This window comes from Myotis daubentonii, chromosome 16 (assembly GCF_963259705.1).
Source record: "Myotis daubentonii chromosome 16, mMyoDau2.1, whole genome shotgun sequence".
Lineage (NCBI taxonomy): Eukaryota > Metazoa > Chordata > Mammalia > Chiroptera > Vespertilionidae > Myotis > Myotis daubentonii.
Window position 1 is genome coordinate 23954479 of NC_081855.1, and position 24158 is coordinate 23978636.

Consider the following 24158-nt stretch of genomic DNA (forward strand, 5'->3'; position numbering starts at 1 on the left):
GTGGGTTCAGTCTCCAGTCAGGACACACACACAGGAAGCAACCAATGACTGCATCAATAAGTGGGACAATAAATCAATGTCTGTCTGTCTGTCTGTCTCTTTCTAAAATCAATTTTAAAAAACCGTAATGAGATAGTACTTTTCACCCACTACTAGCTATAATTTAAAAAATGAAAACAAATATTGGTGAAGATGTGGAGAAACTGAAACTCTTATACATTGTTAGTTAAAATGTAAAATAGTTCAGTTACTGTGGGAAAAAAGTTTGGCAGTGCCTCAAAAAGCTAAACATAAAATTACCCAAAAGAATCGGAAACTGGGATTCAAATAAATATTGTATGCCAATGTTCGCAGCAGTATTATTAATACTAAAAGAGTAGAAACAGCCGAAATATCCATCAACAGAGAAACAGATAAAGAAATTGTGGAAGGCAGGGAGGGTGGGGGTAAGGGAGAGAGATAAACCAAAGGACTTGTATGCATGCACATAAGCATAACCAACAGACACAGACACCAGGGGGGTGAGGGCATGAGTGGGGGTGGGGGGACTCTGGGGGGATAAGGACACATATGTAATACCTTAATCAATAAAGAAAAAAAATACTAAAAAATTAGCATTAAACACATGGACAAAAAACAACAACACAAAAACAAAATTGTGGCATATGCATACGATGGGACATTATTCATTCGTAAAAAGGAATGAAGTACTAATACATGCTACAATATAAATGAACCTTGAAAAAATTATGCTAAATTAAAGAAGAGAGACAAAAAGGGTCACATATATGATTCCATTTCCATTAAATAACCAAAATAGGCAAGTCCACAGAGACAGAACACAAATTGTTGATGGTCAGGGCTCAGGTGCAGGTGGGAATAGGGAGCAACTGCTTAATGGGTGAGGAAATAAAACACTGTGGAACTGGATAGAGATGGTGGTTGCACAACATTGTGAATACACTAAAAACACTAGAGAATTGTTCACTTTAAAGTAGTTCATTTTATGTGATATAAATTTCACCTCAATAAAAATTAGTATCAAAATCTGCAAAAAGGAACTTTACTTTTTCCTTCAAGAGCCTTCTAAAATGAAATCCTTTTTTAAATTTCTTTGCCAACATTCCAAAACCCATTTAAAATTTTAAGATGAGAAAGCAAAATATGTCATGTAAAGAAACATGTCTACATGATTGAAGATGAATCCCCCAATCTTGTGACGGGCTTTTACCACGTGAAACCATGCCAAGGTTTTGATACCACATGTGTAAATTTATAAATTATTTTCACTGGAATGTAACTAATAATTGTTTTCAGATTTAGCCAACATGATATGTGATGCATTCTGAGATTATTCTTAAAAGCTCAAAATGAAAAAAAAATATTTTCTATGAAACTTGTTATAAAATACTTTTTGAAGTTATTTTGCCAACCAGCCTGTAACTTCATAATTCCTATTTGGGTCTTTGAGAACTATCCATGATTACCAACTGAGGAAATGTTTTTTTCTACTATTGGCAAGCTTTCAAAGCAATTTTTAGAGAACCTAAATTTACTTCTTAAAACTAAATATCTTAAGTATATACTGTCATTCTAAAATAGAATGACATTTTAGAATGGCATTAGGTTAATCTATATGCCATCAAATCTCAGTTTTGATACTACTTCTTCAGCTATTCCAACAAATGTTGACATTACATTTCTTTCCCCTTGCTCTGGTGCTAATACCTTCACTCTTCTAAAAAACAAAACAAAACAAAAACAGCTTTATTGATATATAATCCACATACCATACAAATCATAAGTCAATGTTATTTAGTATATTCAAGGGTTGTACAATTTCACTACTATCTAATTACAGAACATTTCATTACCCCCACTCCCCCCAAATCTGTACCCATTAGCAGTTGCTCCATATTCCCTCCCACCATTATCCACAACTTTCTATCTCTATGGATTTGCCTATTCTGAATATTTCATAAAAATGTAATCATACAATATATGGCTTTTATCACTTCACATGTTTTCACGGTTATCTATGTTGTAGCATGCACCAGTACTTCATTCCTCTTCTTGTCCAAATAATATTTCATTGTAATGGGTATACCACATTTTATTTGTCTACTCATCAGTAGATGGACATTTGGGTTGTTGGTCCTTTTTATTATTATAAGTAATGCTACTGTGAACATTCATGTACAAGTTTATGTGTAGACACAGGTTTTCAATTCTCTTGGGTACTGACACTGTCTCTCTTTTATTCACACAACCCTAGCTGGACGTTGTGATCATTTTTCATCTTGATCTTTCATCCTAGTCAACTGATCAATTCCTGATGAATGATATGGACATGTATAAGCTCAGACAATACATGAGAATGAGGTCACTGTGCTGCAGTTAAATATATATAGTAAGTAATAGATAAGAAAATGTCAAAATTTAAACTTACATAAAAGAGTTTATTATTCAACTTTAGGGAGAAATAGGACTAAACATTTGGATCTGTTAGTGTTTAATTTTTATAAATGATGAATGTTATCAAATTCCCAGTGAGAGGGGTAAATATAAAACACTTGTGAGGGATAAATATAAAGCAATTGAAGAACTGAGTGAGAGGGGAAAAAAAGGAGAAGGGGAAGGAGAGGGAGAAAGAATTGGTGGGGAAAAAAGAGTATGGGAGGAGCGGGGAGAAAGGAAGGGGCAAAACAAGGTAGGAAATTGGCTTAAAAAGTTATGAAAGGGAACTTTATTATTGTCTGCCATAAAAGCAATAACAGGATACCAGTTTTAAGATAGCCTAAGACTTTATTAAATAGATAAAATTTCACCAGGATTTTCAAATGCTCTCATTGAGACTTAATTAGTAGAATATCAAGTTGCTATTACCTCCATGCAGGTTTGCTGACAGTACAAATGGAGAGGCCTTCATCCAGCTCATTACAGCAATGGTTTCTGGTTGGGTTGGATCTGTGATCTGAACAAACTGGTCCGGGAAATTTCGGTTCAAGTCAAAGTTGTTGCTGTTGTTTCTGCCAATTACACTTATTGAATCTCCTATATGATAAAGGATTCAAATTTAAGCCATGTTTCACTTACATTTAACACATACTGCTTCAGCTATCTTAACTCAAGGGTAAGTGTGAACACATCAGGCTTCACTATGACCAATCACACAATAATTAAAATTCACATCTTTTTTACATTATACATTTAAAAAATTCACCTCTTCCAAATCTTTTGAGCAGAGAGGTAAATCATTTTTTCACTCTGCCCTCTGGTCATACTTTGAGGGGAAAAACATCCAACTATACACATTATATTAAAGTATTGCTCAATTGTCAACAATCCACATATAATGACATGATCACAATGTTGAGTGGGCATGACTGATCCTAGAGGGACTCTATTGTGCAGGTATACAGGTCACTAAAACAGCACAAAGAAACAGACCATTTGAAAATAAGAAAATTGTGGATCACATTGAAGTAATCACGAAAAGGTAAAGTTAGCCAAGGATGTAGTTAGAAGTTTAACTGATGGGGGGAAAAAGGGTTACACTTAAGCTTACTCCGTTTTATTATGGGATAGGAGCCCTATTATTGTTATAATGAGAAAATAATGTAAGTGCAGAAAGAAGGCTTACTAGTAGTAAGTAGTTCCACTCCACCTTTCAGTAGGTCTCAAGGGAGGAATGTGAGAGGAATTTGTGAAGCTACAAAGGATGAGGTCCTTAGGGAGGGAATTTGAAATATCTATATATGAGAACCTGGTCGTTCAATAGTTGATTCAGTGTTCACTCAGTGAGAGTACTAAATCATGTGGCTGCATATTCATATCGTGGTACCTATGCTACGCACTGGTATCATTGCCTGGAAGGAACCACAGCTTGGGAGAGAAGGATTCTCACTCTCCTAGTGTTCTGCATAAGGTGGCCTGTGTAAGAAGTTGCTCCCCAGGCCCCAGGAGAGATGGGCTAGCCCAGAGGAGGCAAAGGAATGGGAAATTAATAACTTAGCAGATTTAGAATATGCATGGGAAGTAGAACTTGGACTCAAAAGATATTTGGTTTAAGTTTTCACTTATGAGATAAAGTTCCTGAAATAATTAAATGAGAATCAGTGTTAAAATGGAACAATTTGTAAAAATCTTAACTATTTTTAGTAAGTAAGAGAAATTACCAAAGTAAAGAACTCCATTAAATACAAACTTGATCACATTATTGTTGAATGAACTGGTCTTACAAGAATACAAAAGCTGGAACCAATTATGAAGAAATTCGAGGAAAACAACTAGTTCAAATTCTCTTCTATCTCCAAATAATCATACCATATAATAACAAAAAAAGATTAAACATTAATAAACAGTTATTCTTTACCTTCCTGAGCCTTTTCATACCCATCAGGATTCATGGATGGCATAAGGTGAATTCTAGTGCTACGAACCAAATCTGTAACTTCAGGGTCTGTTCCAAAGTTCTTACAAAGGTATTCGATGAGGTTCAACAGCAGTTCTCGTCCAACCACTTCATTTCCATGCATGTTTCCAATGTACTTAAATTCTGGTTCACCTGAAAACGAAGTAATTATATAGAAGACTTTTTCCCTTTCCATTCATCATGAACTCTCTTTACTTTTTCCCAAACATATGCAAAGACACTGAACCAAAAATTTAAGAAAAGATATATCTTTCAATAGAAGCAGGAAAAAGCATCTTATAAAGCAGCTTCCTTACTAAAATATCTAAGCAGGCTCAGAGCATATATACATGCCATATACTATGAAAATAAAAACACCATTAGCAGAAAGAATATAATCTATGCAGTATCTTAAATATTGTATCTAATAGGGGTTATTAAATGAATTTTCTTCTTTTCTGGCAAGATTGGTTACATTTTCTTTGTTCCAGTTACACATACCATAGGTGGCCTTTCAGACAAAACATAGCAATACTGTAGTACATAGATCCGAGAGGCACGACTAAAATTATGTGTAAGACCACACTACTTACCTGGTTCATGGATACCGGGATTATCAGATATCTCCATTACATAAAGTTCTCTTGACTCTACTGATTTTCCCAATGAATAGAGCCGGGTGATGTTAGGATATTCATTGGCAAACCTTCTCAAGAAGATTTCCATGTCAGGGAAATGGTGGTGGCGGAAGTCCTTTGGCTGAATTGGCTGGTGGGAGGATTGTGTTCCAGGCAAAGGATTAAGTATAGTGACTGTGCTCACAGTTATTACAGCCTCTGTTGTGTCAAGGATTACCGAGGTCACAGTTGGCCCCAGGGAAAAATTCACCTTTGTAGCTGGTCCTTCTTTCACTATTATATTATTAATAGTCAGTGGCATATACCTGAAAAAAAATATTTGAAAAAGTAGATGGCTTGGAGTTAAATTAACACACACACTGCTTTAACATTATAAAAGCACAATACTCACCATACTCTAGCACTTAATGGTCTATCAAAACTCAACTAAATAAACATAAATGTATAAATTCAAGACTTTTAGGATATTATCACAGACTCCCCATTTACGTCCTTAAAAAACTATTTCTCTTACCATCTACCAGGTTCCAGATTAGAATGCTTACAAGAAAACACTTTAAAGGAGAGAACTGAAAGATGGAGTTCATTAATCCACTGTCACAATTGCTATAATACTCAAAGAAGGGATAAATTATCCAATTCTTTGCAGTGCCTTATTAAACTGACACTCCAACTATTCCAAATGTTAAAAATTAAATTAAAGATTATCAATTAAATCTTTAGCAAACTGATCTTACAGGAAGGTTTCTAGGGAAGGTGAGAAACCACTCATTTCATATATTGGAAAGAAAATGATAAAGACAGCTCTCAAAACGCCTTTTACAAAGCTCAGAGTTTCTGATACCCTGGTATTCAGTTGCCTTGAAGCAACACTTTTCAGAGCTGACCATCTTTTCAAGCTTTTAAAACTGTCCTTCCTCTCAATTTTATCATTATGCCTCCTATTCAGTTGTACTATTAGGCTATGTGACAAAAGACTCCACAATAGTATTTTCTCATTATAAAAGGAGGAGAATCAGAAAACAAGGAAAAGATAACAGCCGGATACATTAAATAATATTTCCTAGACTATATTTCTGTCTCAGATATAAACAAAGGTTTGGTATTTAGAGTCTAATTTAAATTCTTACCCAGTTAAAACTGCTGTAATGTTGTAAGTTCCAGGAACAAGCAATCTGTGGAAATCACCAAATGTGCCTGTTGTAATATTATGATTAATACCAGCTACGGAGATGGTTGCATTCTCTAAACCAGATCCCGTTACTGAGTCTTTAACAAATCCTGTAACTCCAATGTGGACCTAAAAAACAAGAATCAAAGCAGACTGCTCAGAGGCAATCAATTTGGAAGGTAAGAAAATATAACCTTTCTGTGTTGACACAGAATTCCTAAAAAAATAAGGCAACTCCTCTATCTCCCTGAAATACTTTTCAATCCCTCCAAGTTAAATAAACTACAGATAAAAATATTAAATCCTTAAATTTAAGTCATATGTGTCTGAAATCTACATTGGTAATGTGCTTTTGAAATTTCTTCTCCTCAAAGCCAGACTTCCAATTTTCTCAACAAGGCATAAGTGATAATTTCTGTAATATCCAATAGTGTATTAGCTTGTCTGATGCTTAAATTAAACTTAGGTTCATGGTGCATATAGTGGTAAAGGTCCTCTAGCAAGTATGATCACATGACATTGTAAAAACCTGGTAGTACAAATTTGGCTATTATTTCAGTTTGCCAAAGCATTTAAGACAGTTAAAGAAAGTTCTCAGGAGGAAAAGAGCTGGGGGAGAGGGCAAGGAGGTACAACTAGAATATGTTCTAATAAAGTCTAACATAATAGTTTTTAAAGATAATCTACCGCCGAAACCAGTTTGGCTCAGTGGATAGAGCATCGGCCTGCAGACTGAAAGGTCCCAGGTTCGATTCCGGTCAGGGGCATGTACCTGGGTTGCGGGCACATCCCCAGGAGGAGATGTGCAGGAGGCAGCTGATCGATGTTTCTCTCATCGATGTTTCTAACTCTCTATCTCTCTCCCTTCCTCTCTGTAAAAAATCAATAAAATATATTTTAAAAAAAAAGATAATCTACCATTTTAAATAATAAAAACAGATGAAGGGTATCTAGTATAGATTGTTATTCATATGCAACTGAATTCCCCCTTACTCAATCCATTATTTCCATACCCCAACCTTCCAAACCTTCCAGTCACTACTTTTACCTTTTCAATCAATGTGATCAAAGACTCACGATTGTTCTCCCATTCTTGTTGAAGCTGCGAAGCAGGTGGGTACTTGCAACAAGACAATTCCAATGTGATCTCAAAACAGTTGGCCCATATGTAATTATAATCCTGCATACCACCTGCAACAAGAAGGAAAAGGTAAGTTTACTCTCAGGATTCTACTCTCAAAAAGCCCAAAGAAATTAAATCTGCCATCTCTGAATGTATACATTTTCTTTTCCTTAAATTATTTGAAACTGGAGACGGTTCTTGAATTACTGAGGAGACTAAGAAGGAAGGTTAATGACATATACATTGAAAATGAATATACATAAAGAAAATATATCTGATTGATAGGATAAACAGTTATGAATAACATGAACATATCAGTTAATAACAATAGCAATCATGATAACAACTCTACATGCTAGACATATTCTACAAGCTTCATCTTTACAACTATAAGTGGTAGTTATTACTCTTTCACCCATTTTACAGATGTGAGGCACAGCGAGGGTAAAATTTTTGACAGAAAGAACATGAAAGATCAATGTGATCTTAAAGTTGTCAAGGACATTCATGCCAAAGTGTTATTAAGTGCCTACTATTCTAACTGTACTTCCCTTTATCAAGTTGGAACAAGAAAAAAAAGGCTGTATATAGGGTGGTGCAGCTACACAAATTGGGGGATTAAAAAAGCCAAGACATAACAAACCCTTTCAAAATGTGTTTAATGGAAGAGGGAAGCAAAAAGAGGAATAAGCACTCACAGTCAGGCACCTTCACTATCTCTACACCTTTGTAAGCCCACACATTCATTCTGTAGAAAGTTTGTGGTATTACCTTATCATTCCTGAGTTTGATTCCCACCCAGGTTGGGGGTTGGTTCTTGTGGGGAGCATGCAGGAGGCAACTGATTGATATTTCTCTCTCTTTCTCTTTCTCTCTTCCCTTGTCCCCCACCCCACCTTCTTCTCTCTCCCAAAATCAATAAAAGCACTTCTTTGGGTGAAGATTAAAAAATCACTAGATTTTTAAAAATAGACTTTATTTTAGGTTCACACAAAAACTGAGGCAGAAGATACAGAGATTTCCCATATACCCCTGCTCCCACACAGGCATAGTCTCCATTGCCCACCCCCTGCCCCACCAGAAGGTGCATTTGTTACAACCGATAAACCTACATCAATACATCGTTACTACATTAGGGTTCACTCTTGTTGGACAAATGTATAATGCCATATTTCCCATGTATTCTGGGAAGATAAAGTCTATTGATATCTCCACATAGATGCATTATAGTATCATACAGAGTAGTTTCACTGTCCTAAAAATCCTGTGCTCTGCCTATTCATCCCTTCCTCCCCGCTGATCCTTGCCAACCACTGATCTTTTTACTATCTCCATATGGTTTTGCCTTTTCCAGAATGTCATATAGCTGGAATCATACATGATGTAGCCTTTTCACATTATTTTCTTTCATTTAGTAATAGGTATTTAAGGTTTTTCCATGTCTTTTTATAGCTTAATCGCTCATTTCTTTTAGTGCTGAATACTATGCCACTGTTTGGCTGTACCATAGTTTATTTATTCATTCATTCACTTACAGAAAGTCATCTTGGTTGGTTCCACATTTTGGCAATTATGAATAAAGTTGCTATAAACATCTGTGTGCAGGTTTTTGTGTGGATGTTTTCAACTCCTTTGGGTAAATAAATTCCAAGGGACTCAATTTGAATGTATTAAATTTGAGGTGCCCATTAAGCATCTATGTGAGATATCAAATAGACATTCTCTTCCCAGAATATATGCAGGTTTATAACCACCACAAGCTCTGTAACCATTTTTTCTTATAAAATAAGGTATCCATCTTTGGGCCTTCTCTTATCTTCTAGTTACTAGTATCTTACACTCACTTTGGGTCTCATAGGAAACCGGTGAGATGCTGAGTTTCATATCCCTACCCAGTCATATTTAGTCATTAAGTGATGCTAGTCACTTTTAGTCATAGTTGACCTACAATTAATTATCTTTGCTAACTCTAACTTGTATGTAAACATATGGACATATACATGCTATTCATTGTACATATTTATTACTCTTTTCCAATTTTTATTATGATATTAATCACAGTACAATGGTCACTGTGTGTCAGACATTACACTAAGATTATAGAGATTTATAAATAAGAAACATACTTTCATTCAGAGTTTTGAGTCTTAGTGAGGAAGCAGAACACAGAACACATAAAAATAACAATTTCAGAGTAATGCAAGTGTGAACTAATCTAAGTTTTTTGCATAGGTAAAACTTAATTGCTGTGCTAAATTACAAAAATAGTCAAACTCACATTTTTTAATTATGCCTGAGGCAGTGAAGTAGACAACTTATAACATTATAATCACCAGGTTTGAGTTTTATTATTCTTTTATCTGTCCCTTAACTGTTTAACTTCAGTAGCAATTTAAGAAATAACAGCTAAGAGCAAGAAGACTAAGTTTACAGTAATAGTGTTATGTAATCAGCTTTCTAGAGTAACTTCAGTAGGACTTTAACTAGCCAGCTCCAATCAACGACCCGTACAAATATATTCCCAGTATAGGGGGTAGGAAAGGATAGAGTTTGTTTTTTAATGTAGTTTCCAAAAGAGGAAATTACATTCAGTGGTCACTAGTCCCAAAGATCACACACTGTTTTCTAAAGTGGCTGTGCTGTTTCACATTCCTACCAGCATTGTATGAATGTTCCAGTTGCTCTGCAAGTCACCCAATAAGATGGTCAAGCAACTGATTAGCTCTTTCAATTTTAAGTATACCAGTGGGTGTGTAGTGGTATCTCATAGTGATTTTAATTTGTAATCCCTTGTTAACTAATGATATTGTACATCCTTTCATGCGTTTATTTATCATATATTTTGGAAGACTTTGGAAACCACAGACCATAGTGAGATTATAGAGAGCAGGGGGCTCAAAAAAGGGATCCCATAAAGTTTTCTATGAGCTCATGGGCTCAACCCTGAAATGTACATGTGGGTCTGACTCTAAACAGCATACCAAAAGCACTGAAGTAAAGTACAGACCACTGCCCATGTCCCAGACTGGTCCCTGGGTGGTACTCACACAGGCAGATCTGAATAGACAGTGCAAAGGCTTTGAAAACTGAGCTGATACTAGAATCACAGCCCACAGAAGGTGAACCAAAACTTGCAAAACCTAACTGGGCCATTCACTGCTGGGACAAATTAACAAAAAATTACTATTTCTGTAATACTTAAACCAGGCTCAGATCTTATAAGATTCACAATGTCCAGGATATGATCCAAAATTATTTGACATTCAAAGAACCATGAAAATGTCAACAACTCACAAGGAAAAAATAATCAATAGATACCAATCCCAAGATGACGCAAATGTTGGAATTATCAGATTAACCTTAAAGCAATTATGATAGTCATGCTCTAAGGAAGAGTAAACATTCTTTTTTTTTTTTAATCCTTACCCTAAGATATTTTCCCATTGATTTTTAGAGAGAGTGGAAGAGAGAGGAAATGTCGATGTGAGAGAAACACATCAATTGGTTGCCTCCTGCAGGAGCCCTGACCAGGGCCCGGGCTGGGGAGGAGCCTGCAACCCAGGTACGTGCCCTTGACCAAAATGCAACCTAGGACTCTTCAGTCCACAGCCAACACTCTAGGCACTGAGCCGTACCAGCTAGGGCGCAGAGTAAACATTCTTGAAATGAAATAAAAGAAACAGAAGACATAAAAAAGAACAAAATAGAAATTTCATTTTTTTCTTTATTTTGTTTTTCCCACAACCACTTATCCCACCATACTCTCTTACACCTCCATCCAGCCCCCTTCCCCTTGAAATCATGACAACTATAATAACTAAAATTTTAAAATTTACTTAATGAGTTCAACAGAGGAATGGAAATGACCAGGGGAGTGAGTTAACTTGAAGATAGATAAACAGAAATTGCCCAGTTAGAACAAAGAAAAAGAAATTAAAAAGAAAACAAAAGGAATTTTAAGGATAACACCAAAAGATCTAACATTCTTATCATTAATCTTGGAAGGAGAGAAAAAAGTGTGACATGGTGAAAAAAAATGTTGAAGAAATAATGGCAGAAAACTCCCAAATCTGGCAAAAGACATAAACTTACATTTCAAGTAACTCAGCAAATCCCAAACCGGATAAACTCAAAGAAATTCATGCCTAGATATTCACAATCAGACTGCTGAAAACTAAAGATAAAGGGAAAAAATCTTTAAAAGTAGGGAACAACAATTCAAATGATGGTCAATTTCTCCTCAGAGGCCATGGAGGCCAGAAGGCACAAAATGTTTTTTTATTAAAAAGAAAAGAAAAATAATCAGAATCGTCAAGCCAGAACCTAGAGTTTTATATTGAGTGAAAATATCCTTCAGAGAATTCAGGCAAAAAGACATCTCAGTGAAGGAAAACAAGAATCTGCCACAAGCAGACTTGCTTTAAAAGAAATGCTAAAGAATGTTCTTCAGGCAGAAGAGAAATGATACCAGAGAAAAACTTGGAATGTCAATGATAAAGAAAACAAATGGTTGCCCCAGACAGGTGGCTCATTTGGTTGGAGCATCATCTATACACCTAAAGATCTCAAGTTTGATTCCCACCCAGGTTGGGGGTTGTTTCTTGTCGGGGTGCATGCAGGAGGCAACTGATTGATATTTCTCTCTCTCTTTCTCTCTTCCTTCGCCCTCCCCCCACCCTCCCCACCTTCCTCTCTCTCTCAAAATAAAAGCATATCCTTGGGTGAAGATTGAAAAAAAAAAAAAGAAAAGAAAACCACTGATTTAGACTATATCCTATATTCACAGGAGGAGTTGACAACCAAGAAAAAAAGACAAAAGGTATAAAATTTGCTTTTAAACGTGCCTACTTATCCAGAGTTTTCTATGCTCAGAAAAATGAAATACAATGTACTATGAAACCTGTAATGCTTTCATTCTTTTATCAAGGTCAAAGAACAAGGCTAAAAGTTGTTACCCATTAGGAATCTGTCCAGTACTATAACGAACTGTGATCAATACTAATTGTTGATCTGATGAAAAGATCTTCTCATACCCATTAATTTGTTTCAATCCATTTCTCTCACAATTAGTCTCCACATGCTTTAAGATACCCAATTCCTCTTTATCATGAAGCAGTCCCCATTACTGTTGTTAATACAGAGAGATCTAGCGTTTGGGGTGGGGGGTGTGTAGCCCTTAAATACATTCAACCCTTCATTCAAAGTTGGGGTACTAATGATTCACACTCACGTTTCAAGCAGAAAAGCCAATTGAAAAAGTATAGTCAACACTTCAGTGTTAAGAAAAACACAGCAAGTTTTTCTTTAACTTGCCTCAGGAGGCCAACTGTAATGTATCAAACGGTATTACACAAGAATTGTATAAATCTTTTAGGAAAAAAAACCCTGCAATGTATTTTTTTTATTAGAAGAAGGATTTTAGAGTGTAGAAATATAGATAGGCAATTTCAACTCTATATTTAAATTTGAAGCTTATTGTTATTTCTTTTATTTTTTAAGAAATTTGTTTATTTTATTTTATTTATTTATTTTTAATATATTTTCATTGATTTTTTACAGAGAGGAAGGGAGAGAGATAGAGAGTTAGAAACATCGATGAGAGAGAAACATCGATCAGCCGCCTCTTGCACATCCCTAGTGGGGATGTGCCCGCAACCCAGGTACATGCCCTTGACCGGAATCGAACCTAGGACCTTTCAGTCTGCAGGCCGACGCTCTACCACTGAGCCAAACCGGTTTCGGCTTGTTATTTCTTAAATAAAACTACTTTAACAGATAGTGAGAAGTTCTCCCAACTTTGGGTTTGTGAATAATTTATTTATAGATATTGAGTTATTAAGTGATGGTTTTGTAATCCTTAAGATATTTTTTAAAAGCTAATTAGCATGATCATAAAAATTATTAAGTGTAACATCTGGGTCAAGTGAATGGAAAAAACAAATGTTGTCCTTGAAAAAAAAAAATTCCCCATATTCTTAGTCTTTAAACTCAACTACATTTTGACCAACTCTTAACTGAATTTGGTCTTTGTATTTAGAAACTTATCTTATGAAAATCTACTTCCTTCACCACTCCCACTGAATGTATATTTGCTAGTGATATGATTCTACAAAGTTAAACTAAGTTACAGTCCTGCATCTGTTTGCAGTTTTATCTAACTAAGTCAACAGTCTCTCTCACACAGCTCTTTGAACAGAATTTTCCTTTTTTTACTAAAAAAAAAAAAAAAAAAGTACTCTCCCAGCTCTCTACAACCTGAGTTAAATAGAAAAAAAAAAGAGGGGGATGGAGAGAAAGCACATCTAATTTTAGACATCAGATCTGAAAATCTAGGGGCCAAATCCTAAAATCCTTTTTAGTGTTTGGTTCTCAATCTTTCATGTAAGTCTTACTTTCATGCAAGTCTTAAGATCATATTACCAAATACATAACTGCACTGCTCCTAGAGGTCAGATTTTATATTCAGCTATATTTCAGTTTATTAAAGCAAATATTCTGTTTGAGTATTGTTTTACCTTTTTGTTTTCCTTTTAAATTAGGTGGCACTCAGATTAAAAAAAAGAAAAAGGAAGAATGAGGTCCAATCAGCTCCTTAATGTATAAGATCAGACAAGACCAAATACACTTTATTAATGCACATTTGCTTATCACTAGTATTCTTAAAACATGAACAACCAGCTGAGAATATCTGAACTATCACCATTCTCTTTTAAAAAATATTTTTATTGACTTTTAGAGAGAGAGAAAGGGAGAGGGAGAGAGAGACATAAACATTGATGTGAGAGTGAAACATCAATAGGATGCCTCCTGCACACCCCCCATTAGGAACTGAGACTGAACCCAAGCATGTGCCTGACTGAGAATTGAAAAGGCAACACTTTGGGGTACAGGACAACATCCAACCAATTGAGCCACACCAGCCAGGGCTGAACTATCAGCATTCTCTCTCTCTTTCTTTTTTTCTTTAGATCAGCATTCTTTAAAGAAAAGGCCCCAATATGAAATGCCAGAAGTACATTCACTTTGGAGGTGAAAAAGCACCCATTTGTATTTGTGTGTGTGTAAGTGTATGTATGTGTGTGGATATATACATACATTCATATATATATATATATATATATATATATATATATATATATATATATATATATAGTCTTAGATAGATAGATAGTCATGTGCTATTTAATGATGGGTATACATTCTGAGAGATGCACTGTCAGGTGATTTTATTGTACAAACGTCATAGGGTGTACTTACACAAACCTAGATGGTCTAGCCGACTACACACCTAGGCTATGTGATACAGCCTATCGCTCCTAGGCTAAAACCCTGTACAGCATGTTACTGTATAAAACAGCACGAGATTAAACCAAGCGCAAGAGAAAATGACGCAATCAAGAAACTTAGTAAACACCAGATGTATGAGGCTCCTGGTGTTTTACAGGGCATACTGTTTTACAGCAAACTTTTTTCTATAAGTAGACAGAGTACACTCTAAAATAATGTTAAAAAGGTAAAGAAGAACCTCGGTTGCTCAAGCTTAATTCATTCTGGAAGGCTGTTCGAAAAGCGGTTTGTCAGAAAATGGAATCATTTTTTCTCATTAGAAATAATGTAAACTGAATTAATCCTTTCCAAACCCCCAAATGATTCCCTGCTCTAACCTTTCTTATATACAGTACATGTCTAATGCACTGTTTAATCTAACAAAAAGGACATAAAATATAAATAAAAACTTAATAAAAAGGAAATGAAATGTATAATAAAAAATGAAAATTTATATACACATTAGAACTTACCTTTAATGTCGAGAACTACTGATGACTGAACATGGAGAAGAGGGAAGAAGGGATGGAGGGGTGGAGGGATGGAGGGATGTTACTGTTTGGAAGGGGAATCCCCTTCCATAAAAAAAAGGTAGTTGTTGTTCTGGGATTCTTTCTTACTTTTGTGCCTTTGCTCCACTAGAACTTGCTTCAGGCTCCCTGGGTCTCTGTCTCACTACAAACCTATCCAATGGCATTTGTTTTTGCCTGCGTTTTAACACCTGCCTGAAGTGAAACACTGCATTGTCATTGAACAAGTTTATCATACGGTTTGTTACTTCTTTGTCAGGGTGATATTTCTCAATAAATATTCACAGCACAATTTCCCGCTATGTTAACAATGTGAGGTTTAGCGGTAAACTGACTCAAACTCATGCATTCTCTCCTTTGTTTGTCACCTGAAAGACATGTGACTAATCATACAGGTATCAGCATGAAAAGGTTGTCTGGTTGAGAACCAAAGTTTTGTTCAACAACCAAGATATTATTTTACATGAACAAACTGTTCTAGAACCAAATTGTTTGAGATGGGAGATGTTCGAGAACTGAGGTTTGACTACATAGTAAATAAATAAGCCAGTAACATAGTTGTTTATTATCCTTATAAAATATTATGTACTATACAGTTATGTACAGTACATAATACTTTTATATGACTGTCAGCGCAGGTTTGTTTACACCAGCATCACCACAAACACAGGAGTAATGCACTACGACGATGTTATAATGGCTACAACATCACTATTTCAGCTCTATTGTAATCTTATGGGACCAATGTCACATATGTGGTCTGTTACTGACCTAAACATAATTATACAGTACATAACTGTGTGTGTGTGTGTGTGTGTGTGTGTGTAAATTTCTGGTTCCAAGCAATTAAATTATGCCAGGAAACAATATCAATTCAATTTTCAAAATCACGTACACTGCCATGCTTTTTACATCTCCCATAACTCCTAAATCTCTTTACCATCTTCACCTCCCTATCAAGCTCCAAAGCCTATTTCTCAACTGCTCATTGGGTACTTGTAACTATTATATCAAGTACCATCTCCAGTTTTCACTCCTCTCCCAGCTAAAGAGAAAACACACACACACACACACACACACACTCAATGACAGAGATGGGATTCAAACCCAAGGCAGCAGGATTCCAAAGCTCTGCTCTTAGGCACTACACTATACTGCCTTTGAGTCCACCTATCTTCAGGAAAATAGTGGGATTACTTGTCCTTTTAAAAATTTTATAAGCCGAAACCGGTTTGGCTCAGTGGATAGAGCGTCGGCCTGTGGACTGAAGGGTCCCAGGTTCGATTCCAGTCAAGGGCATGTACCTGGGTTGCGGGCACATCCCCAGTGGGAGATGTGCAGGAGGCAGCTGATCGATGTTTCTCTCTCATCGATGTTTCTAACTCTCTATCTCTCTCCCTTCCTCTCTGTAAAAAATCAATAAAATATATTTAAAAAAAATTTTTTTTATAAGTTTAAAGAGGGCAATTCTTAAAAGCTGACCTAAACTACAATTCAGTTTCATTAAATTTACTTTGTAATAAACATACTAAACCAGTGATGGCAAACCTATGACACGCGTGTCAGAGGTGACACGCGAACTCATTTTTTTGGTTTATTTTTCTTTGTTAAATGGCATTTAAATATATAAAATAAATATCAAAAATATAAGTCTTTGTTTTACTCTGGTTGCAAATATCAAAAAATTTCTATATGTGACACAGCACCAGAGTTTAGTTTGGGTTTTTCAAAATGCTGACACGCCGAGCTCAAGAGGTTCGCCATCACTGTACTAAACCATCCTCTCTAATAATAGACAAACATGGTAATTGACCATACCTTCACTACACCCCCCATTGGCTAATCAGAGCGATATGCAAATTAACTGCCAACAAAGATGGTGACTAATTTGCATACTGTAGGCAGGGCGGGACAGCGGGAGCCGCCATCCCATCCAGGTGTGTGACCATCCAGGCCCTGTGTGCAGCCCGGGCGGCGGGGGCTCAGGCGGGGTGTGGTGATCGCGGGGCCCCGCCCCGTGTGCGGCCCTGGCCGGCGCAGGGCTTAGGAAGCACGATCAGCAAAGCAGGACTGAGGATTTGCAAATGGGCGCAAGGCCGACCTCCTGGTCCTTCCCCTCAGCCGGCAGGCTCCTATCAACCTTCAGTTTCTACTGAAAGGAATGTGGCACCTCCACTGCACAGCCTCCCAGGACTCGGACTTGCAGGCTCCAGAGTGGAGACTTCAACAAGGACTTCAGCGCCTGCTCAGGGGAAAAACTGCCACCTCCCTACTCCAGAGCTGCTTCTGTGTCTGCAAGAAACTGCGCATGCTCCTCCCTGTGACATGGGCGGGGCCAGAGCCTGAGTGAGAGGTTCCACCATAGCATAGCAGCTGGACCAGTGCAGGGATGGAGGGAGGGAGGGCAGGGAAGGAGCAAGGGGGAAGCCCTGGTTCCCTGCTCCTCCTCCCACAGGCATGGCCCTTGCTGCTGTTATGATAAAAGGAGTTGTGTTTTTCTAACTCTGTCTGGGTAAAGGAAACAAGTGTCTGTGGATTTCTGATCTTACTCTCCGAGCTGCCAGTTAATCCCTCTGGATGCATCATATCCAACCTCCAAAGGATCCGAGGGGCAGGATCAAGCTTCGTTCCATAGTTGAGGAAACTGACCAATAAACATGTGTCTCATGCCTCAGTGTCAACTCCCGCAGAAATCTCTGGGTAATGACTCAGATTCTATATCTAAGGGTATATTTTCTTCTGTTTTCATGTTTAATTCAGCCCCAGGAATCAAATAATACAATAAAGAATAAAATGAGTTCAGAGGGCTCAGCATTGTATTCCCAGGGCCTTTGGTCCCACACAAACCGCAGAGCTCAGTTATCCTGAGATGAAGGGAAAGGAAAGAGAAATGTGAAAGGTTTCCCAGCTCAGTCACAGAGATATCTCATAATCACATATTAAGGACATGACATTAACTTAGGAGTGGAAAGGACACAAATGAAATAGAAGATGGAGCCATTTGGAGTGAGCAGGCCAGCAGGGGGGCAGTTGGGGGCCAGCAGGCCAGCGGGGGGGGGGGGCAGTTAGGGGCGAGCAGGCTGGCAGGGGGGGTAGTTGAGGTGAGCACACTGGTACAGGGGGCAGTTGGGGGTGATCAGGCTGGCGGGGGGGGCATTTGGGGGCGAGTAGGCTGGCGGCGGGGGGAAGTTGGGGGCAAGCAGGCTGGCAGGCAGAGTGGTTAGGGGCAATCAGGCACGCAGGCAGGTGAGTGGTTAGGAGCCAGCAGTCCCAGATTGTGAGAGGGATGTCCGACTGCCAGTTTAGGCCTGGTCCCTGTAAACCGGCAGTAGGACATCCTTCCAGGGGTCCAAGATTGGAGAGGGTGCAGGCCAGGCTGAGGGACACTCCCCCCCCACCCTGAGTGCACAAAGTTTTGTGCACCGGGCCACTAGTCAGATTATATTTATGTCTTCCATGAAGGAAAGCCATAATAAAGAGTGGTAGACAAAAGGCATATAAATCAGCACACTGTGGTTTTTGGTGGTTTTTTTAAAAGAAGGCCTGCTCCACGAGTAAGTCCAGCTTAGGCTCTGACAATAACAAGCTTTAGCAGGGGAGCACAACTATTCAGAAGCCTTATTAGGATAATCATTCCCTGGGGGGAGCCTGCAGGTCTGAGAGACATGTTGAGAGAAGCCACACCGACCCACAAAGGCAGCATATCTGAGTCAACCCTGGCAATGAAAGTGAGATGGGGCCAGGACACCTCACATCCACTACTAATATGCTGTCTGATCCATAAGAGCAGGAATTGTTTCTGTTCTGCTCCCACTGTACCCCTATCACCTAGTAAAGTATATAGGACATGGCAGGCACTCAGTAAATAGTTGCTAAGTAAATATTGCACAAGTTAGTAAAAAAATATTTCCTCTCTGAGCCCTTGATTTCCTATAATGCAAAAGGGTTGGACTAGAACAATACATTCACTTTAAGCTCCACAAGTCATACTTCGGTAAACTATAATTTCTAAATACACCACATAAAGCATCAGTAAAATTACTCCAAGACATCCGGGTCTGAAAACAGCCTAGTCACAAGGTTTCATAACATCTTACATCATCTTACTTATGCAGTCCCACATAAGATAAACAATGAATTTGCCCTGTTGAATATAATGAAACAACTCAAAAGTGCTAGGGCAGGGAGAGATAAAAGCTAGCTATTGTAGAAATAATATAACATAAAATATGTCTGACCAAGCAGCTAAAAAGGGAGAGAAGTTGGTGCTCTTAAAAACAATAAAAATAGAAGCATAAAAATTTAACTTGTTCAGATGTTTGCAGAATGAGAAAAATCTGTTAGCTGATTTAACAAAATAATCTTACTGTGAAGACAGAACACTTATTTTTTAAAAATAGTATAACATAGATTTATCTCCCATAATCAATTGTTAATTAAAAATTACTTCCTAACCTTTTACAACTTTCTCCAAAAAGGAAAAAAAAATTATTTTTATCCCATTATTTTAAATAATATCTCAAATAACAGAGCAGCACCTTAACTATATCATAAAACCACTAGTTCATGAAGTCAGGTTTTATTAAATATATTTGCTGAAGACTGAAATGGAATTAAAGCATGTCCCTTATCTATAAAAAAATTTAAGTGGTTTTCAAATCACCTCTAATCATTATCGGCAGAAAGTTTTACTTCGAAATATTTCAAACCTCTTTGTGGAAGCTTGTTATATTCAGGGTGGGGCAAAGATAATTGTGAATACATGAAACAGAGTTTATTCTTGTATTATTATTTATTATATTATTTTCCATACGAATAAATGTAAGCCTACTTTTGCCCCACTCTGTATAAGAAACATTGGAATCAGAAAACTCTAGAAAGTATGGAGTCTGCACACATAGAGCCCAATCTGGGTACACATGGCTTGACATAAAAAGTCAAAGAGTAATTCAAGTTTAAGTAAAGGCACATGAAGAGAAATGTCATAAGACACTTTAAATGTGACTAACTGCCAATAAAAACAAAGGGAAGACCAAAGGCATTTCATCATGGGCAAATTCTAAGAAGAGAAAAAGTTTATACTGATGACATTTTCATGGGATGGCATGTTCTTTCTGGTTACTCTTAATTAAACAGTCTAAGCCTGTGTATTAAAAACAAAAAGTTATTATTCAAAGGATACCAAAACTCTAAAATCAACAGTAGCTGTTTTTATAACATTTAAAAGAAAAGGTACACAATCCAAACTTACTTTAACAATTCTTTTAAATACAGCATTCTGGAAGCCTTGTACATTGCTGTTGGGAATATACAATGGTGCAGCCAATGTGGTAAACAGTTTGGTGATTCTTTAAAAGCTAACCATAGAATTACCATATACCCTAGCAATTCAACTCCTGAGTACATACCCCAAATATTTAAAAACAAGGACTCAAACAGATATTTGTACACCAACGTTCATAGCAGCATTATCCACAGCAGCCAAAAGGTGGGAACAACTCTGTGCCCATCAACAGATGAATGGATGAAGGAGATGTATACATATACAAACAATGGGCTATTTCTCAGTCGCAAAAAGGAATGAAGTTCTGATACATGCTACAAAATGGATGAACCTTAAAAACATGCTAAATGAATGAAGTGAGCCAGATGCAGGGCAAATATACGATTCCAGTTATATGAAATATCTAGAATAGGCAAATTTATAGAGATAGAAAGATTAGAAGTTACCAGTATATAAATGTCTAATCACTGTATCATACAACTGAAACTAATAAACATTGTATGTACACTGAACAATTAAAAACAATTACCAGGGGCTGGGGAGGAGAAGAAAATAGGGACTTAATGCTTAATAGTTCTGTTTGGGGTTGATGAAAAGGTTTTATAAATAGACAGTGGTGATACAGTGGTACAACATTATGAGTAAATTAATGTCACTTAATTCTACATTTAAAAATGATAAAAATGGCAAACTTTATATTGACATATCTATATACAGTGGGGCCTTGACTTACGAGTGTCCCGACTAACGAGTTTTTTGAGATACCAGCTGTCTCTCGGCCGATTTTTTGCATTGAGTTGATAGAGTAATTTGAGTTAACAAGCTCGGTCTCGGAACGAATTAAACTCGTAAGTCAAGGCCCCACTGTATCAGTATCTATATATACATCACCACATTTTTTAAAAGAGCAACAGCATTCCATGGTCACCACATAGATTAAAATGCAAAAGTTACTGCCTTTATATAAAACTAGAGGCCTGTTGCATGAAAAGATTTGTGCAATAGGCTTTCCCTTCCCCTGGCTGCCAGCACCGGTTTTCCTCTGGCACCCGGGACCCAGGCCTTTGCTCCGGCCGGAGCCACCTTCAAGCCTTCGCTGCTCTGGCTGGCCACCCTGGGTCGGGTCGCACACGGACACCCGCCACCCCGGGTGGCAAATAGCAGGCCCGGATGGTGGCGGGGCAGGTGGGATGGCGCTGTCCCACCCTGCCTGAAGTATGCAAATTAGCCGCCATCTTTGTTGGTGGTTAATTTGCATATTATGCTGATTAGCTAATGGGAGGTGTAGCGAAGGTATGGTCAATTACCATGTTTGTCTATTATCAGATAGGATGGAGAGAATTGGTGGTCATTACCATTAACCAAGCTGTCCAACTTGGCCATTGGCAGCCTGATCTGATGTGCCTCCTAATGATGTGATCTATATAATGGCCTTACTGGAAAATCTGACCTGAATCTTATCATAAAGAAAATGACAAATCTAGAACATGGTTCTGTAAGACAACTGGCCTAGGCTCTTCAAAGGATTTATCATTATTAAGAAAAGAGAGTGTTGAGATGACTGTTTTAGATTGGGGAAACTAAAAAAAAAACCCACCACAAGAGCCAAGCGCAGTTTGTGAACCCTGTCTGGGTCTAATTTGCAGGAAAAGGAGCTATAAAGAATATTTTGGGGATAACAGAGGAAATTTTAGTTATGGAAACCATGTGGAATGATAGTATTGAATTATTGCTGATTTCTCAGTTATAGTAATGGTATTTGGTTATACAAGAGAATGTCCCTATACTTAGGAACTACATGCTGAGGTACTTACAGGTGCAGTGTCATGAAATCTGCAACTACTTTTGGAAAGTTTGACAAAAGAGAATAAAGGTGAAGGAGGGAGGGAGGGAGGGAGGGAGAGAGCAGGCTGGAACATCTGGGGTAAGATAACAGTGAATTTAAATGAAGGATATAGGGGTACTTATGCAGTTTTCTTTTGATTTGACTGTGAGTTTGAAAATTTCAAAATAAAAAAAAGTTTAGAAAATTAGAATTTTTCGAAGTTTCCTCGTTTCCACTCAGAGTATACTAAAGGAAGCTAAACGAACAATGTGGAAAATGTAGCAAATTCAGTGCTTCACATACCTTCTACGTCATACCAGTGTGCACCATTCGTGATCCCGTCTGTGAAAGTCTCATCTTCCTCTCCGGGGCAGTGAGGTGCCCCTGTTTTCATGATGGGGTGGTTTGAGGCGTAGGCTTTTGCCAAGTACTTAAATACTTCATCATCTGAGGTTTTGCTATAGATTCCAGTGGCCTTATGCTCTGGAGAATCATCAAAAGGATAGCTGGCTACCACTGAGCCACCATGCAGATTTCCAGAAAGCACGAACCTTTGAAAAGACAACCAAGTCACATATCTCTAAAAAACAAAAAAAAATAAACCAACACAGAAGACACCATTATTTTAAAATGTTACATCTTTCAGCCTTGGCCCATGTGGCTCAGTTGGTTGGAGCATCGTCCCATATATCAAAAGGTTGTGGGTTCGATTTCCAGTTAGGACACATACCTACATTGTGGGTTCTATCCCTGGTCTGGTCAGGGCATGCGTGGAAGGAACCAATCAATGCTCTCTCTCACATTGATTTTTTTTCTCACTCTCCCCTTCATTCCCTCCCTCTCTCCCTTTCTCCCTCCCCTCTCTCTAAAATCATTAAGCATATCCTCAGGTGAGAATTTAAACATTTTTTTTATATCTTTCATAAATAAACTCAGTATCTCTCTTGATACCTAGAAAACAACTCTATCAGCTGTTATAAGTAGATCAACAACAACAAATGGAAAGAAATTATCAATTTAACAAATTTTAAAGTTTTTACAATTCTAATTAACTTCAAATAACTTAAATTTTTTCCCCATCATTAAAAAAGTAGTTGGATAACACAATATAAATTAATATTTTCAGGAGACATCTTATTCAGAGAATTCTAAATTCATGTATTAGGTCAAACAATGTGCATTTGCCACTTTTTGACCTAAAAAATGACAATTTCATATAGTTGAACCTAAAACATGTATTTCATAATGTGTTAATTTCGTAGAAAGTGTGCCTTGTGTAAATAAATATTTGTTGAATACATTAGTTAGGTTAGTAACTTTCATGCTTTTTAAAGATAAGGAGTCTAATTTGAAACGGGATATGTTCACAATACACTAAATTCACGTTTTCAAGAGAAAAGCCACAGCTGAGAAGACTGGGGGTGAGGGGTCGGGGGAGGAACCTGAAACACTGAGCTGCTTTCAGGGAAAAACAATACAGCACATGAAAGACTAGTCCTCCATTGCATCACTGTAAAAGCTGCTCTCTCTCTGGGACCAAGGGTCCTGATCGGGCCATTAGAAAATAAACTGACAGGGAGGGAGGCAAGACTGCTCCTATAAAAGAAACATTTTTACTTTTTTATGTTTCTACTTTTAAGTGAACCCATTTACAATGTGGTCAAACGTATAGATACAGAAACACTCCTTTTATGGTGAAAGCTAAAGGCAAAAATAGACTGAAGTCCTATTTATACATCTCTCCCTCATGTAATAGTTTATCACTATGAGTAGAGATTAAACACTTTTCTCTTTGTATTTAAAACTGGATTTTCTTGCTTCTGCCTTTTTGTTGTTGAAATGACCTG

At 37.3% G+C, this 24158-nt stretch overlaps 1 protein-coding gene across 3 annotated transcripts in view; it reads right to left on the bottom strand.

The window, feature by feature from the left end:
* The window catches only part of CPD (carboxypeptidase D), a 59785-nt gene that overhangs the window by 29898 nt on the left and 5729 nt on the right, over window positions 1–24158 (bottom strand). For all 3 annotated transcript variants that reach the window (XM_059669247.1, XM_059669246.1, XM_059669248.1), the window contains exons 2-7: window positions 22615–22862; window positions 7272–7414; window positions 6183–6352; window positions 5008–5357; window positions 4376–4567; window positions 2887–3054 (exon numbers count right to left, since the gene is read on the bottom strand). In XM_059669247.1, the coding sequence (XP_059525230.1) occupies window positions 2887–3054; window positions 4376–4567; window positions 5008–5357; window positions 6183–6352; window positions 7272–7414; window positions 22615–22862 (1271 nt within the window). The remainder of the gene's footprint in view (window positions 1–2886; window positions 3055–4375; window positions 4568–5007; window positions 5358–6182; window positions 6353–7271; window positions 7415–22614; window positions 22863–24158) is intronic.